The sequence below is a fragment of the Xiphophorus couchianus genome, chromosome 10 (genome assembly GCF_001444195.1).
Source record: "Xiphophorus couchianus chromosome 10, X_couchianus-1.0, whole genome shotgun sequence".
Lineage (NCBI taxonomy): Eukaryota > Metazoa > Chordata > Actinopteri > Cyprinodontiformes > Poeciliidae > Xiphophorus > Xiphophorus couchianus.
The window spans coordinates 4,412,956-4,427,329 of NC_040237.1; the positions used below are offsets into that span (position 1 = coordinate 4,412,956).

Below are 14,374 nucleotides of genomic sequence, written 5' to 3' on the forward strand. Positions count from 1 at the left end.
CCATGGTTTAATTCCTTTATTTTATTAATAAATAAGACAGTTAGGAATCAAACCAACTTTAATAATATAACCTTGGTCACTCGTGTCCAATTTGCTTAAAATAATTGAGCTTATCCTTCCTCTTTTCACATAAACACTGAGGTCAAGACAGTGGGTGAGTCAAACATACAGAAAGAAATAATCTTCTATTATTTCTTTAAAGAAAAAAAACTAATTAATTTGTTCAGATTAACTATTACTCAAGAAATCTGAAAAAAATAGCTTCTTGTGGACAAACCAGACAGCTGAAACATGTCTAAGTTTATTTGCAATGTAATCACTGCCCCTTTGTGCATGAACACTGGCATTACAAGTGGAGACAACGACAACGTCTCACCAAATGTCTCACACAATGAACACCTCACAGCCTGAGTAAAAAGCATATGGTACTATCATAACTTGCCACAAGTTTTTAAAATGATTCAGCTTTAAAAATGATTCAGCCCATTTTAAGAACAAGTAGAAGCCTTTATTCAGTTATCAGAAAATCAACAGGGGACTAGAGAAGGAGAGAAGGAGATGAGGCATGCATTAAGGTCCACTCTAACATTACACCACACATCTAAATAAATATTTACAAACCTGATAAAATTGTGAATATAATTTTCATTCAACCAAGATATTTGTTTCTAATCAAAGTTAGTAGGTGGTATGGTGGTAGATCTGATTTAGAACCAAATTTCTACATGTATTCACCTAAAAACGTTTGTAGACATTGAAATATATATTGTATAAAGCTTGCTAGTTTTTTAATATCAACATGCTGTTTTTGCAATGTAGTTAATGTAATAAATCACACACATTACTAACTAAATAAAATCAGGATAGAAAAACATTACTGCTGCACAAAGTCAGAGCAGATGTGAGAAAGAAAATGTAGAAATGTAGTTTTTAGATTATAGCGCACGAAGTTTACTATTTTAACAAGAAGTTAAAACAATAGGAGTAATTCCAGAATTTTAAAATAAAACTCGGTTTGTATTTTTAACCAGAAGGGGGCAGGCGAACTTTAAAAGATTAATCTTGAGTTTCTCTGCATGACCACAGTTTGAACTTCTCGTCGTTTCATGGAGGTATTCAAAGCAGTTCGTGGTGAGAACTATTTAGTATTTTGTTATATTTATGTATAAATATTTGCACAGAAAGCACTACACCAAAGGTTACAAAAGCATATTTTTTGTATTCAGAAATTGATGGATGAATAGTCTGTGGATTTATTCCCTTTTTTGATATCTTTGTATTTTGATGGTTACGTTTGTCTTTATGGAATTTATTACATTTATTTTTCTTTTGTTAGCAGCCCGGAACTCTGTTTGTTTTGGTCACACCTGCTCTCATTTACTAATCATGTCACCTTGCAGCCATTGTTTCTTTTCCAGTTCCCGCAGATTCTCACCATTTCTTTGCCTGTCCTGTCCTCAGCTTCTAACGGGTTTTTTATATTTCTTCTCCAATTTGTTTCCGTTTTAGTTTTTGTGAGTAAACATAATTAAACAACTTACCTGCCCGTTGCCTCCTTCCCTAGCATTTGTGTGCATTGCACACGGAAGGGCTGCCAATACTGCAGCTCCCCCGTGTGGTGATTGAAGAAAGTAGCACCTGTACTTAATGTTTCAGCCAGAAAGACGGCAGTTTTCTTCCTCAGGGAAGAAATTATCTTGGCGAAGATGTTTTCGAGCAGCGGAAAGGAATATTAGTAAACTAGCTTAAACCCAATTTTTACTTAATGTTTATCTTTAGTGGACTCGTTGCTTATTTTTAGAGTTATTTCAAGATTTTTCAACTGAGCTTAGCGACTAAAAGGGTAGAAGTAGTTAATGCAGTTGCATCTCAATTAATTACAAACATCAAAAGGTTTGATTTATTTCTGTAAGTCAATTAAAAAAGTTAAACATATTATATACATTTAATATGTGAAATAATTAAGTCTTCACTTTTATTGTGGCTTCAAGTGACTGAAAAATACAAAATTCCAGTTCTCAGAAAACTACATTACATAGTACTAACAGTGAATTTCTGATGCACTATTATGCTATGGCCCACACAAGCATGAGACTGCTGATGTTAAAGTTGTTCTTCAAACACAAAAGGTCATTGTTGAAGAAGCAGGCATTTAGCAGGTGTTGAGCCCAAGTAAACTAATGGAAAATTTAGTGGGAGGAAAAACTTGACGAAACAGATGTATTTATACTGAGATTTAATTATACTTAAATAGATGCTACTTGTCAATTTGGCAGTTGGTTATACTGGATTTTATTTAGAGGTATCAGAATAAACGGGCCTGGCTATAAATGAATACCATACTCTTTAATATCATATATATTTAAATTAAAGTCATATTTTCAATATTTTCCTTCCACTTCATAATTATCCACTACACACAAAAACTCCATGTTACATTTACCTTATATTCGTTAGAGAAATATCACAAACTCAAACTTTACTGTATCTGATGTGACAGACACAAAGTAATGCAATTTAAAGGTCATGAATTTCACAGGTTTGGACGAGCTTTCGCAAATGAGTGGTCACACTGTTTGAACTTTGACCTGGCAAAGACGTTGGTCAGCAGACCAAAGAGTTGTGGGCAATGTTGGTAAAAAGTCACATAAATAAGAAGATGCAATGCCGTTAACAACTTTAAAATACCCTGGGAGCCAGTGAATGGGGTCCAGAAGTGACGTGATTGTGTCTTCAAGTGTTCATCAACAGGCAACCAGGGAGCCCTGGTTTATTCCAACATAAAGGTAATTACAATAATTGATACAGGAGCTAATGAAAACATCCGTAGCCTTTTCAATGTCACTTTGACTCAGAAAGAGTTTAACTTAGCCAGAAGTCAACTAAAGTTCAACCGACTTCTAGTTAAAATCAGAAGTCACTAGTTTTCTAGAAACTGGTTGCACCATCAACCAGTTCCTCCACTCAAATACTTAATGTATTTGATGTGTTAGACCCAAAATAATTTGTTTGTTAAATATACAAAAAAAAAATAAGGCATGGCTTTATGTTTTAATCCTGAAAAGGAAACAATATATGTGTCCAACCCATTACAGCCAATAATTTATGTTTAGCAGCACGCAATTAAATTCCTGGGAGAATTTATGCAAGCAGCCCATCTCACACTGAATTCATTGAAAATTTTATTTAGAAAGAGAGATGTAAACATGAGGTTTTTCATAATAAAAGTCCATGAACAAGACTTTTCTTATAACTTCTCTTTTCCCCAAATATCTGGACAGCATCACAAAACATTAAACATTTTCTGTAAAATGGGCCAATAATTTGTAGAGAACCTCGGTTCTGACAGGGGGCGTCTGTTTTAGTTTTTACACTCTTATCACAAAAGCTTCAGCGGGTCACATGATCACTGTCAGACACACGATACACTGGCTTACCAGGTTTTCGGGGCTCATTTAAGAAGGAATCGCCTCAGTAATTGCTGTCTGGGGTTAGAAGGTTTACTAACTTTAAAAGTGGTGAGTTACATTTTGTTTAATAAAGGACTGAGCTGCGTTTTACTGCCTTTGCAGCCAGTAACGCTACCTTGCTCATTCGATTGCAAGCAATAACTATAATTGACTTCTGGCTAAGTTAATAATTCCCTGTTGTCTTTCCTTATTATTAATATTCTTGGGCATTGGTTATTTATGTTTTTTTGGATCTTATGCGCGTCGTATTTTCCTGACAGTATTACGGTAAAGTAGCTAAGGCAACACGGAAGAGCCTGCGCTGCCCTGCTGTATAATCCTGCGTGGATATTGATCGCTCTTTGCAAACATGTCTTATCGCAATATTTCCAAAGAGGTTCTGGTTGGCTCTCTCGCCGTCGGGGTTGTTTTCGTCGCAGGATATGTCCTTGGTAAGAGCGAAGAGGTTCGGCTCTTTCTAATACTCTAATGCAGTCTGAGATTTAAAATGCTTCCAAGGTAACCTTCCAGGAACAGGTTTGCTCGAGCGCGTGGATGCGCACAAGTTGGAGGGAAAAAGTCAAAATAGTCCGTATTAACATTTATCGATCTGACGTATTTAAGTGCAACAAAAATAACAAAAGAGAAGAAATCCTTCAGGATTAGCCTGGTGGTGTGTGTGAATGGGTGTTGGTTTTTCAAATGTTAATTTATTTAGGGTTAAAGAAACACAAGGGTGAGGAGAAATCGTTTTAGTGTAACTGGAGTTTTAAAGTAATACAATTTTGTTTTTTTATAAATGCGAGGACTCCTCAAACCTAAATCTGACACATCTGTTTAAACTTTGATTAAATATGTTTTTTCAAAATGATTATTTACCACTTTCATTTTTCTATTTGATATGTTAAATTTTATTAGAGTGTGTCTATATTTCATTTTTTTTAACTGAACCTTTTCTGTAATGTCTATTGTGGTAGGAGACAAAGATGTCCCAGTAAATGGATTTGAGAGACAGATCTATACAAACAAATGCTGCACTTAGTAAAGCTAAATCATTCAGTCAAGATAACTTTCATGTGTAGTGTGTATATTATTAAATTTTAAGATGTATTGCGTAACATCCATTTAGTTTTTCTTGGTTTCTTTATGGCTCTCCTCAATATTCTATATCAGATACAAATCTCTTTTTAACCTATTATGTTTCCATAAAGCTACAACATTAAATCACGTCACTGTTTCCTTTGTATGTTGTCTTATAGCAGCGTCTGTTGCTTCAAATACTTAAATTTCATTTCCCTTCTGAGGTCATTTGCCCTGGATTACATCTCAATTTAATAACAGCCCCTATACCAGACTGTAATTTCATGAGGTCTGGACTCTGGAGATGCTTATTGTTTCATGTTTGCCCTCAGGAAAAAAGAAATCATTCAGAATGAGCATCTCCAAAAGTCACGTCGGGGGAAAAGACAACCCACTGATGCAGTATGTGCTTAATCATTCGCTGAGGGAACATCCGGTTCTGAAAAGCCTCCGGCTGGTCAGTATTGGAGTACTGCTTTTGTGAGTTCTGTGTGGTCAGATATGATCAGGTTTCAGGAAATTGTATGTGATCAGGTTCTGTTTGCTGCTTTTAGAGGACAATGCAGGACTCCTGGAACTTCATGATGGTTGCCTGTGAGCAGGCGCAGTTCATGGCCAATTTGGCTAAACTAATTAAAGCCAAAAAGGTACTGGAGATTGGTAAGTAGGCATCCAAATTAGTTTCACTTTCTTTTCCCTTGATGACAAACTGTGAGGTTAAAAAGCATGTATTACCACAATGCAAGATTCATGGACAGCTGTTACAGGATTGCTTATGGTTTTTGACACTATTCTATGAAAGGCCGGATCACTTCACAATACAAGATTTTTTTTTAAAAACATCTTAAAAAATGTTTTTTTTATTTGTATAGCACTTTACAACAGTCACTCCTGAGTCAAAGTGCTTTCTATTAGTGCAAGAATAAAAATATGACAAAAGTAACAAACTAGAATAAAGGCAGATTAAAAACAAACAAATTAACATAGCGCTACCATGTTCTAAAAGCAACTCTAAACAAATGTGTTTTAGCTTAGCTCTAAACAGGAATATATTATTAATGGTAAGCAATTTAAAGGCTATGAATTTCCTAGGTATGGACCAAATAAATGGTTACCACGCTGTTTGAACTTTGACCTGGGGAAGATGTTGGTCAGTAGACAGAAGGCCTCTGAGTAATGTTTGTAAAAAGTAACATAAATAAAAAAGATGCAACTCTAAAACACACTGGGAGCCAGTGACTAGAGTACAGAAGTGATGTGACTGTGTCTTCAAGTATTTATCAACAGGCCAGGGAACCCTGGTTTACTCCAACATAAAGTTTATTGCAGTAATTGATATGGGGGCCAATGAAAACATCTATAGCCTTTTCAAGGTCACTTTGACTCAGAACTTTAGCCATAAGTCAACTAAAGTTAAACCTACATCTAGGTAAAGTCACCAGTTTTCAAGATGGTGAAACTGGTTACGCCATCAACCAGTTTCTCACATTTGTAACTGTCGTCAATTCTTACTGCTGAATTCCTCACCACAGGTCTAAAGCGAGGAGCCAAAGTACCAAGATCTGGGGGAAGAAACTGTTTTGTATCGTTTTCCCTTTTAAGATTGTTTTATCCAGTATTTATGGATCTTTAAAAATTCTTAAATGGTTTCCGACAATACTTTTGAAATATACCAATAAAAAGTGGGAACCGCTTTCTTTTTCTGGAAATGTAGGAATCTTCTCCCGGTATTTGTGTGGGTCTGCTCAGGCATCAATTTTTACAGAACATATTAAAGAGTGGCCATGCTGAACAGACCTGATTTCATTCAATTTTAAATCTTTAGAAAGAATGGGCCACAAATCAACATAAAGTTGAGTCAAATTGGTCTGAAACAGTACCCCACTCTCGTTGTTATATAATCTGTTCTGTCATCCTTCCACTCTGATGCTGCCGCCTGACCAACAGCGCTGCACACATTTCAAAAGCCGATTAAAAGCCTGTTTGGATGCATCTGCTGCCAGGAAATCGGCTTTCTCCAGGAGAAGTGTAGCGGCTGAATTTGGGTCACAGGTCACCGCTGTGACATACCTCTGCAGACATTGACCCTGATGACTGAGCTTGGTAGCACCATGTTAGTCTGTAGGGAAAGAGATGGATCTTTGAAATATGTTTTGACCAAATAAAACATTATTTCTTTAGTGCATCTTTATTTATATCTATTTTTTTTAAAAACATACATAAAAGGGCTTGTTTGTTTTTTAGTACAAGCCAGCTAAGGGATTGCAGAAAATACTGCAGTCCACCCTTTAACTTTACAATTGTGCTCTACTTTGTGTTGGTCATGTCATGTTATATCATCCCAATAAAATACACCAATGTCTGATTTATTCTGAAACTTGGTTATTAATATGTTATCAGGTTATGGAAACTACTGATTGTAAAGCCACAAAGTTATTTACTTACTTCTGAAGTTTTTATTCTTTGTGTTATCATATTTCAACATTATAACCCTAACCCTTTATTCACAGGAGTATACACAGGCTACAACACTCTAAATATGGCGCTGTCCTTGCCTGAGGATGGAGTTGTGGTAGCATGTGACATCAGTGAAGAATACACGAATATCGGCAAACCGTTCTGGAAAGAGGTACAGTAACCATCTATTCTGATGACAGCAAGTGGCATTCTGGACTTAATCAACTGTATATGCTTTGTTTTTATATTATATGTTGCAAAAAGTCTGTAGTTCTGTTGACATTGCTCAATATGCTTCTAGAAATCATTATCCAGCTTGTTGTGATGAAACAGTTGGATCTGCTGGAAGCAAGCAGTGAACTGAACCAAAATGTATATGCCTGGTGTAAATGTAAGTTTCTGATTACTGACTTTCTGTATTAATGTTTGTATTTTTGCTTATAGGCTGGAGTTGAACATAAAATCGATCTCCGCATTCAACCAGCACTGCAAACTCTCGGTACAGTGCTTCAAGTCTTTGATAACATAAATTTGACAGGAATTGTACTTCAGATGTTGGGAAAGTCACTGGGAATTATTCATTTCTTAGACACAGAAAGTCCTCATTGTCATTTATTACTTTACTGTTTGTTCAATATGCAGATATGCTTAAAACTCAGAAAAGCCCGTCTGGGTTATAAGGAGTAACTCATCAGCAACGCAACCCGTTACAAATGTGGTTTAGTGCAAGTTTGAGTTTATGATTTTGAATATCTATGAAAAAGATCAAATAAACTTCAAAAGGTTATTCCCATGTAAGAGCTCATAAGACCACCAGTTATACTCAGATTGTTTGACTTAGTTTCAAATGCGTTGATAGCTAAAAACCGACATAAGTAACAACGGCTAAATTGGTTTAGAATAGCAGATTTTTAGTCATGAGTAAGAACAAAATCTTAAATTCCTCTAAATATGAGAATAAAAGGTTTTCTTTGTTACAGCCAGAGGTTATACAACAATCTAGTGAGTTAACTCCAACAGTAAGGAGTGAAAGCCTAAGACTTACTACCTAAACATACACACATTTTCACTAATGTTTGTGTTTTTCTTTAACAGATGAACTCCTATCTTCTGGCCAGACCGAAACGTTTGACTTTGTCTTCATTGACGCAGACAAAATTAATTATGACAATTACTACGAGAAGTCTCTGCTACTGTTGAGGAAAGGAGGCATCATCGCTATCGACAATGTGAGAGCTTCACTGAAAATAGGAACCATTCTTTTTCCATTTATTATGGATAATAATGTTTGTGGTGTTTGCAGGTGCTGTGGTGTGGGAGGGTGCTGAATCCGTCTCCCAATGATGCCGACACTGTTGCGATTGACAAGCTGAACAAGAAGCTGCACAGAGACATCCGGGTTACTTTGAGCATGCTCACAGTGGGAGACGGCCTAACGCTGGCAATCAAACTGTAGATTTTCCATCATGTCTCTGAAACCATTGTGAGCTCTAAACTGGATAATTTTAAAGTCACATGCTGTATGAATATGATTTATTCATTTAGAGTTTCTGCCTAAACATAGAACTTTCACATTGGTCTTCATGACCGTTAATCTCTGAATGATGGCCAATGAATCTGATTAAAGTGAAACATTCCTTTTGAATTACACCAAGTTGCCTATTGCAATAAAATTCAGTGGAGAACACCGTCTGATATCAAGATTTTATTTTGCAGGTAGACACACGCCAACATACAGACTGCTCTTTTAGTGTTATCTCTAAAACAGAAGAGAACTTGATTTTGATTCAATGAGGAAAACTTTAGCATTGCCAAGCAACTAAAGGCAAACTAAAAATGTGACATCACAATAGAAGGCTCTACTGGAAATAAGTGAGGAGCAGCAAAATTCCACCGGGCAGTACAACACTACCAAAATATGCAAAAATAATAGGAGTAAGAGCTTAAATAAAAGTTATATATTCTACTGTGCAAAATATCAGTTGTACATTCTACATAATCACATTGCCGCAGAATAATAAGGTTCTGAAACCACTTTTGGATTGTCAAACTAAACAAGCTGGGGCATTTTTCTGTTATTGTGGGGGACAAATTGGCAGAAGGGGAAAGTAGTGATAAATAAATACATGTGGCTGAATCACAAAAACAGGAGGTTGGTGGAAATGCTCGTTTCCATCTCATCTGTGCCTGCATATTGGGATTCTACTTTGTTTGGCCTCGTCGTTAACATATCCGTCGCTGAGCGCGCAGAATCTGCTAATATTCTTCTGAAACAGTGGAGCGGTTCTTTACGCCTCCAGCTCCAGGCCTAGACCGAGCTTGTGACCACCAGCGTTGATGTTCTTCCCATCCACTAATGCTGAGAGGATTAGCTTCATACCTGAACAAAGGGTTGTAAGTTGAATGATATTCACTTTTTAAGATGTCTCAATTGTCTTGCTATGAGAAGGTTCTTACCAGGCCGCAGGGTCTGGATGTATCCAACTCCTACCACGCTGGAATTATTCACCTTAGCCTGAAGGAAAAGCAGGAACTTTCTTGATTTCAAAAAAGTGAAATCCAGATCAAAGACTGGTGCATCTCAATACATTAGGTTACTGAGAAGTTAACTTATTTAGGCTAGTAAGTGCTTTGTGTATGGCTCCCAGCTACAGAAAACTCAAAATTTAGTCTAACAAAATATAGAATATTACACAAGAATTAAGTATTATTTTTGATTGAGATTATTTTTGATTGTTCCATCATGGAGAAACTGCTGATTTGGCAGTCATAAACAACCTCCACAAGGAAGGTAACCATAGCAGGTTGTTCAGAGTACTGTATCCTCAAATTTATTGATGGAAAGTTGAGAGAAAGGAAAAACTAGTGCAAAAAAAAGCAAAAGGGATAACCACAGCTTTAAGAAGATTGTTCAGCAAACCTCATTCAAGAAATTCACAAGCCGGTGCCTCAGATGTGACAGGAAAGTTTGCTGGCCAATCAAACAAATGTGGCACATGTTTACAAATTACATTGAGTGATAATGTAGGAAACCTGAATTTCTCAGGGCTGTAGTTATCAATGTTGCTTACTGCTGTGTTTTTCTTCCTCTAAGTTTTCCATTAACATGCTTGGATACAACATTCTGAAAAGGCAGTTTTTTTTGGGAAGGGGTGTGGGGGGGGAGGTTTCAAGATACCCATAAGATTTGTTTTATAAAATCATAATAAAATTTGTATTTCAATAAGCTTCAGATAAGCTCCGATTTTAATTGTGTGCATCACAAGTATATTATCACTGCTATATGAGTATAGGCAACTTCAAACTCACAAGCTGCTTGAACTGCTTTGAATATTAGCCAACTCTTCAAATACATGTAGCAATACTCTCAGAGTCGGTAACACATTTAGCTCCATTTGTTTATTGCGGTAGGCATTTTTTTAAAGAAGAGGATGTGTTTTTGCCAAAGCATAAAATGTAATCAGTTGGAACTTTTTTTCTAATAATCCCATAATGCTGGTATAGAAATTATTTTTTTCCCCAGGAGCTGGATTGACATCTCATTATCTGGGATCTATGTCCAAACTGAATCATCATAATTAACATATTTACACATTTGACTTTTTGAACTGAAATAAATTAACTTTTCAACAATATTTTAATTTGAGATGTACAGATAAAGCTGCACTTACTGATACAGAGGCACTAGGGTCTAACTGGTATTTAGCACCGATTCCGAAGCGAGTGCCATTGCTGCCAGCGGTCCATGAGAGGTCCACGGCCGTCTCCAGGTCCTTGTTTACCTTCTGATAGATAGATCCACCAAACTCTGAACCATTGTTTCTGTGTCAGGGGAAAGAAAAGATGAGCACATCACTTGAAAGTTAAAAACCTTTAAATATCTGCACCTAAAACAAAATCAAGACGTTAACATAATATTTGTGAATGTTATTCATTTTGAGACCTACATATTGGTGTGAAGCTGGAAGTCCCCGGTCTTGTACCCAACAGCAAAGTTGCTGTGAGACAGCTTAGATTTGGCCGAGTCAAAGGTCATCTGGTAGCCACCAAGCCAACCCTCGTATCCGACCACCGCCGCTGCATGGATAGTTGGACCGGCAAAGTCTAAGTCCACATCGACTCCAGCGTTGAGGTATTCCCGTTTATATGCTGCCTTGACTTTACCGCTCTTCTTCCTGTGGCAATACAACAGAAGATGAACACATAGGAATACACATAGGAAAAAACTCCAGTTGAATAAGATGCAATTAAAATCCAACTTGCCCAGTGTTGGGTGAAAATGTGTTTTCAAATTGAAGTTTCAGTCCCTTGGTGATCTGTTAAAAGGGAGAATCTGCCATAAGTATTTTAAAACCTTTTCAAAGTGGTGGAAGAATCACAAGAGGAGCAACGTTTCCCCCAATTACCTTATCCTCAATACAGACTTCTGTCCCCAGAGTGTTTTCCGTGGTCCACTTCTCTGTAAAGGTCAGCCCATACTCTGCCAACTTATACTTGGTTTCCAGAGTGCCAGTGACCTTGCTGGTGTCTATGTTTGAGGAGCCAGATGTTTTAAATTCCTGAAAGGAACATAAAAGAAAATTACAAAAAGCTGAAGACAATATACTGTAGATTGGAAAGTTTCTTTATCTTTCAATGCTGATTGATAAAGTGTAGATCTGAGGCCAGCCCTGATGGCAGTTATTTCAGAAACTACTATGTATTTTTTCGAAGAAGCATAAGCACAAGAAGATATGTTTCTGGCACCTGCCGAATCAATCTATGGAGAAGAAAATTAAGGCAAAAGAGGAGCTGATTGGTACCTGCAAGTCTACCTAATAAAGTGGCCACTCAGCGTAATTTCACAAAAACTTTAAAAAAAAACAAAAAGACAGTTCTAAATCCACAGTGCAACAGTATGTAGAACCCCTAACAAATCATATAAAATAAATTTTGCTTCTGTTTTTAAGGACATCAAAGACTTTCTAATTCATAATCCACAACTTCCTGTTTCTCCGTGTTGTAAATTAGACATGACAGCCTGATCTCGTCATAGCCACAAGACTGGACAAGGACCTAGGTTGGAAATTCCTCTTACCACTCCATTTGAAGACGTGGTCTTCACATCAAGCTTAATGATTCCAAAGCCTGTAGAGACAGAGACAGTGAGCAGCTGCATCCAGCATATACTTCCTGAAAAGTCTCATCTTGTTTCTAGTTACCATATCCTTTGCTGAAGATATCCCTTGCTGATTTCCCAAGGTCGGCATATGCTGGAGGAACTGCCATTATGTCTATTGGAAAAAGGCTTCAGAAGAGACAGGGTAGAAAAATAGTAAACAATTCATCTGTGAAATTGCATAGATGGGTTACCAAACTAAACTTATCATTCAAGACCTGTCTCTTTTAAACAATATCTAAAACAAACATTTTTATGGACAGCATTTTTGTCACGATACAACCACCAACTTTAATGGATTTTATTGGGAATTTAAGAATAGGCCAGCACTATGTAGTGAATAAATGTGAAGTGAAATAATGAACTGTAATCAAACTACAGCCAGAGTTACTTTCCATAGCCCTGGCTGTATATTAGCAGCCAGGTCTATGGAAAGCCAGCACCCTCATCCTGCTGGAAGGTGAACTTCTACCCTAACCTCAAGTCTTTTGCAACTCTGTAATGCATGGGTGCCCAAAGTTGGTCCTCGAGGGCCGGCATCCTGCACGTTTTAGTTCTCTCCCTGGTAATACCAACAACCTTTTCAGCATGTCAGTGTTCCTCTTAGGCCTACTAACGAGCCATCATTGGATCCAGGTGCATTAAACCAGGGAGAGAACTAAAACATGCAGGATGCCAACCCTCGAGGACCGACTTTGGGCACCCTGCTGTAATGTTTTCTCTCAGGACTGCCTTGTATTAAGCTCCATCTTTATGATCACATTTCCTGAGCCTGCTGAAGATTGGTAGCTTCACAGTATACTATTGCCACCAGCATGTATCACTGTACACATGCTGTGTCCAGGTTGAGAAAGGCCATATTCGTCAAGTGCGTGAGCAATAGCTGTGCTGTCAACATATTTTCCCACCTAAGCCATGGATTTCTGCAGCTTCTCCAAAGTTACCACTGGCCTCAGATGCTTCTCTGATTAATACAGTCCTCGCCCTGCTTGTCAGGTTAGGTGGGTGGCCATGTCCTGAGACAGCTGCAGTTATCCAGTAATTCACAATTCTGCAATACCTAATGTTAGCCTATCACATAAAATCCCAACAAAACACAGGGAAGTTTGTGTGTGTCTAAAAAGTACAAAAAGGCACAGATGTCAAAAAGTACAAAAAGTGCAAAGACTAGATGTCACTCATAATTTCTAATGAAATTTAAAAGTAATGGGAATACAGACAGGATGAATGATTATACAGGCTTCCTTTTTACATAAATCAATTGAACAGTTTGAATGAAAGTGGACTGTCGGTATAGCTAGGGGTACCAATTGACTAAGTCAAACAGTCAAGGTTAAACCGAAAGGCTCCAGCTCCCCACAGCCTGCTACAACAAATACGAAGTCACACCTTTTTCTCATGTTGCCAATGTGCTACTTTTTGAACAGTAAAATATCAGCTAGGATTTTACTACAGGAAGAGCAACCGATTATCATGTTGCATTAAAATGATGTATACAGACAAGTAATTTCAATTTCATTCAACCCAGATGGTTTCATTAGGACTATTTTTGTTCATTTTCGACGTGAATCAAGCTAGCTTTCGCCCATTATGATCCGCAGTCTGAGTATGTCGTTCCCACTGTTATGAAGGAGTTTCGGAAAGTGAGCCAGGGGGGGCGTTTAACGGCTTTCAAATTAGGTAACTGGTCCCTAACGAGCTTATATGTAAACAAAACACGACAAAATAAAAGCATAGGAGAGAACTACTTACCAAGAATAACGGCTATTCGGTCTACCGGTGAGATTAGCAAAGGTTGGAGGTAGCCGGTGTAAGGACGATATGGAGGAGATACTGCATAGACACCCTGTTGACCTCGGCACCGAAGGACCCCAGAATAAAGCTGTCGATTTAGCGCCTGATAAAAATCAGACGGAGATGGAAACGTTATTGCTCTTTATCTGGTTAATTTAGGAATCTATTTTACGAGTTACTCAACATAAAATGTAAAAGATTTTATCTTTGTTTTGAAATATTGTATGACTAATTTTTACTTGGAGGACACAGGCAGTAGAAAGATATCTAAGTCACCATGGTAACTAATATATGCTAAAACGTAGCCATGAAGCTAATATGATGATTCATGATTTTAGCTTGCTTTTAAAATATACAGATGTCCATATATATATTTTATTTTTATTTTATTTTTGTTTTGCGTTAAGTCTTTCCAAAGATGGTTTTATTCAATTTT

At 37.2% G+C, this 14,374-nt stretch overlaps 2 protein-coding genes and 1 long non-coding RNA gene across 5 annotated transcripts in view; 1 reads left to right on the forward strand and 2 right to left on the reverse strand.

Annotated features, from left to right (window-relative positions):
* Window positions 1-1,628, reverse strand: part of LOC114152249 (uncharacterized) — a 55,579-nt gene extending 53,951 nt beyond the window's left edge. The window contains exon 1 of the long non-coding RNA XR_003597087.1: window positions 1,542-1,628. This is a non-coding gene — a long non-coding RNA (uncharacterized LOC114152249). The remainder of the gene's footprint in view (window positions 1-1,541) is intronic.
* Window positions 1,629-3,387: 1,759 nt separating this feature from the next.
* On the forward strand, window positions 3,388-8,673 carry LOC114152120 (catechol O-methyltransferase domain-containing protein 1). 3 transcript variants are annotated; one of them, XM_028029858.1, is made up of 7 exons: window positions 3,388-3,518; window positions 4,862-4,986; window positions 5,084-5,189; window positions 7,040-7,158; window positions 7,431-7,485; window positions 8,082-8,215; window positions 8,290-8,673. In XM_028029858.1, exons 2-7 carry the CDS (start codon window positions 4,882-4,884, stop codon window positions 8,440-8,442), a joined length of 672 nt encoding a protein of 223 aa, XP_027885659.1. In that variant the 5' UTR covers window positions 3,388-3,518; window positions 4,862-4,881; the 3' UTR covers window positions 8,443-8,673. The 3 variants fall into 3 exon arrangements, with proteins under 3 accessions (XP_027885659.1, XP_027885658.1, XP_027885660.1); XM_028029857.1 differs by lacking the exon at window positions 3,388-3,518 and adding an exon at window positions 3,749-3,901; XM_028029859.1 differs by lacking the exon at window positions 3,388-3,518 and adding an exon at window positions 3,949-3,968.
* A 3-nt stretch (window positions 8,674-8,676) lies between these two features.
* Window positions 8,677-14,033, reverse strand: LOC114152119 (voltage-dependent anion-selective channel protein 2-like). The gene is made up of 9 exons (XM_028029856.1): window positions 13,897-14,033; window positions 12,188-12,259; window positions 12,064-12,113; window positions 11,393-11,545; window positions 11,250-11,302; window positions 10,934-11,161; window positions 10,658-10,808; window positions 9,444-9,501; window positions 8,677-9,366 (listed from the first exon to the last, which is right to left on the reverse strand). The coding sequence occupies exons 2-9, from the start codon at window positions 12,252-12,254 to the stop codon at window positions 9,275-9,277; spliced, it is 852 nt and encodes a 283-aa protein (XP_027885657.1). The 5' UTR covers window positions 12,255-12,259; window positions 13,897-14,033; the 3' UTR covers window positions 8,677-9,274.
* Window positions 14,034-14,374: the final 341 nt, after the last annotated feature.

Coding starts and splice junctions, on each gene's coding strand:
- LOC114152120 (XM_028029857.1), top strand. CDS start 3,820: ATGTCTTATCGCAATATTTCCAAAGAGGTTCTGGTTGGCTCTCTCGCC. Junction 5,190..7,039: donor CAAAAAGGTACTGGAGATTG/GTAAGTAGGCAT, acceptor CTTTATTCACAG/GAGTATACACAGGCTACAAC. Junction 7,486..8,081: donor ACCAGCACTGCAAACTCTCG/GTACAGTGCTTC, acceptor TTTCTTTAACAG/ATGAACTCCTATCTTCTGGC.
- LOC114152119 (XM_028029856.1), bottom strand. CDS start 12,254: ATGGCAGTTCCTCCAGCATATGCCGACCTTGGGAAATCAGCAAGGGAT. Junction 12,114..12,187: donor TATCTTCAGCAAAGGATATG/GTAACTAGAAAC, acceptor CTGTCTCTACAG/GCTTTGGAATCATTAAGCTT. Junction 11,162..11,249: donor ACATTTTCACCCAACACTGG/GCAAGTTGGATT, acceptor GTATTGCCACAG/GAAGAAGAGCGGTAAAGTCA.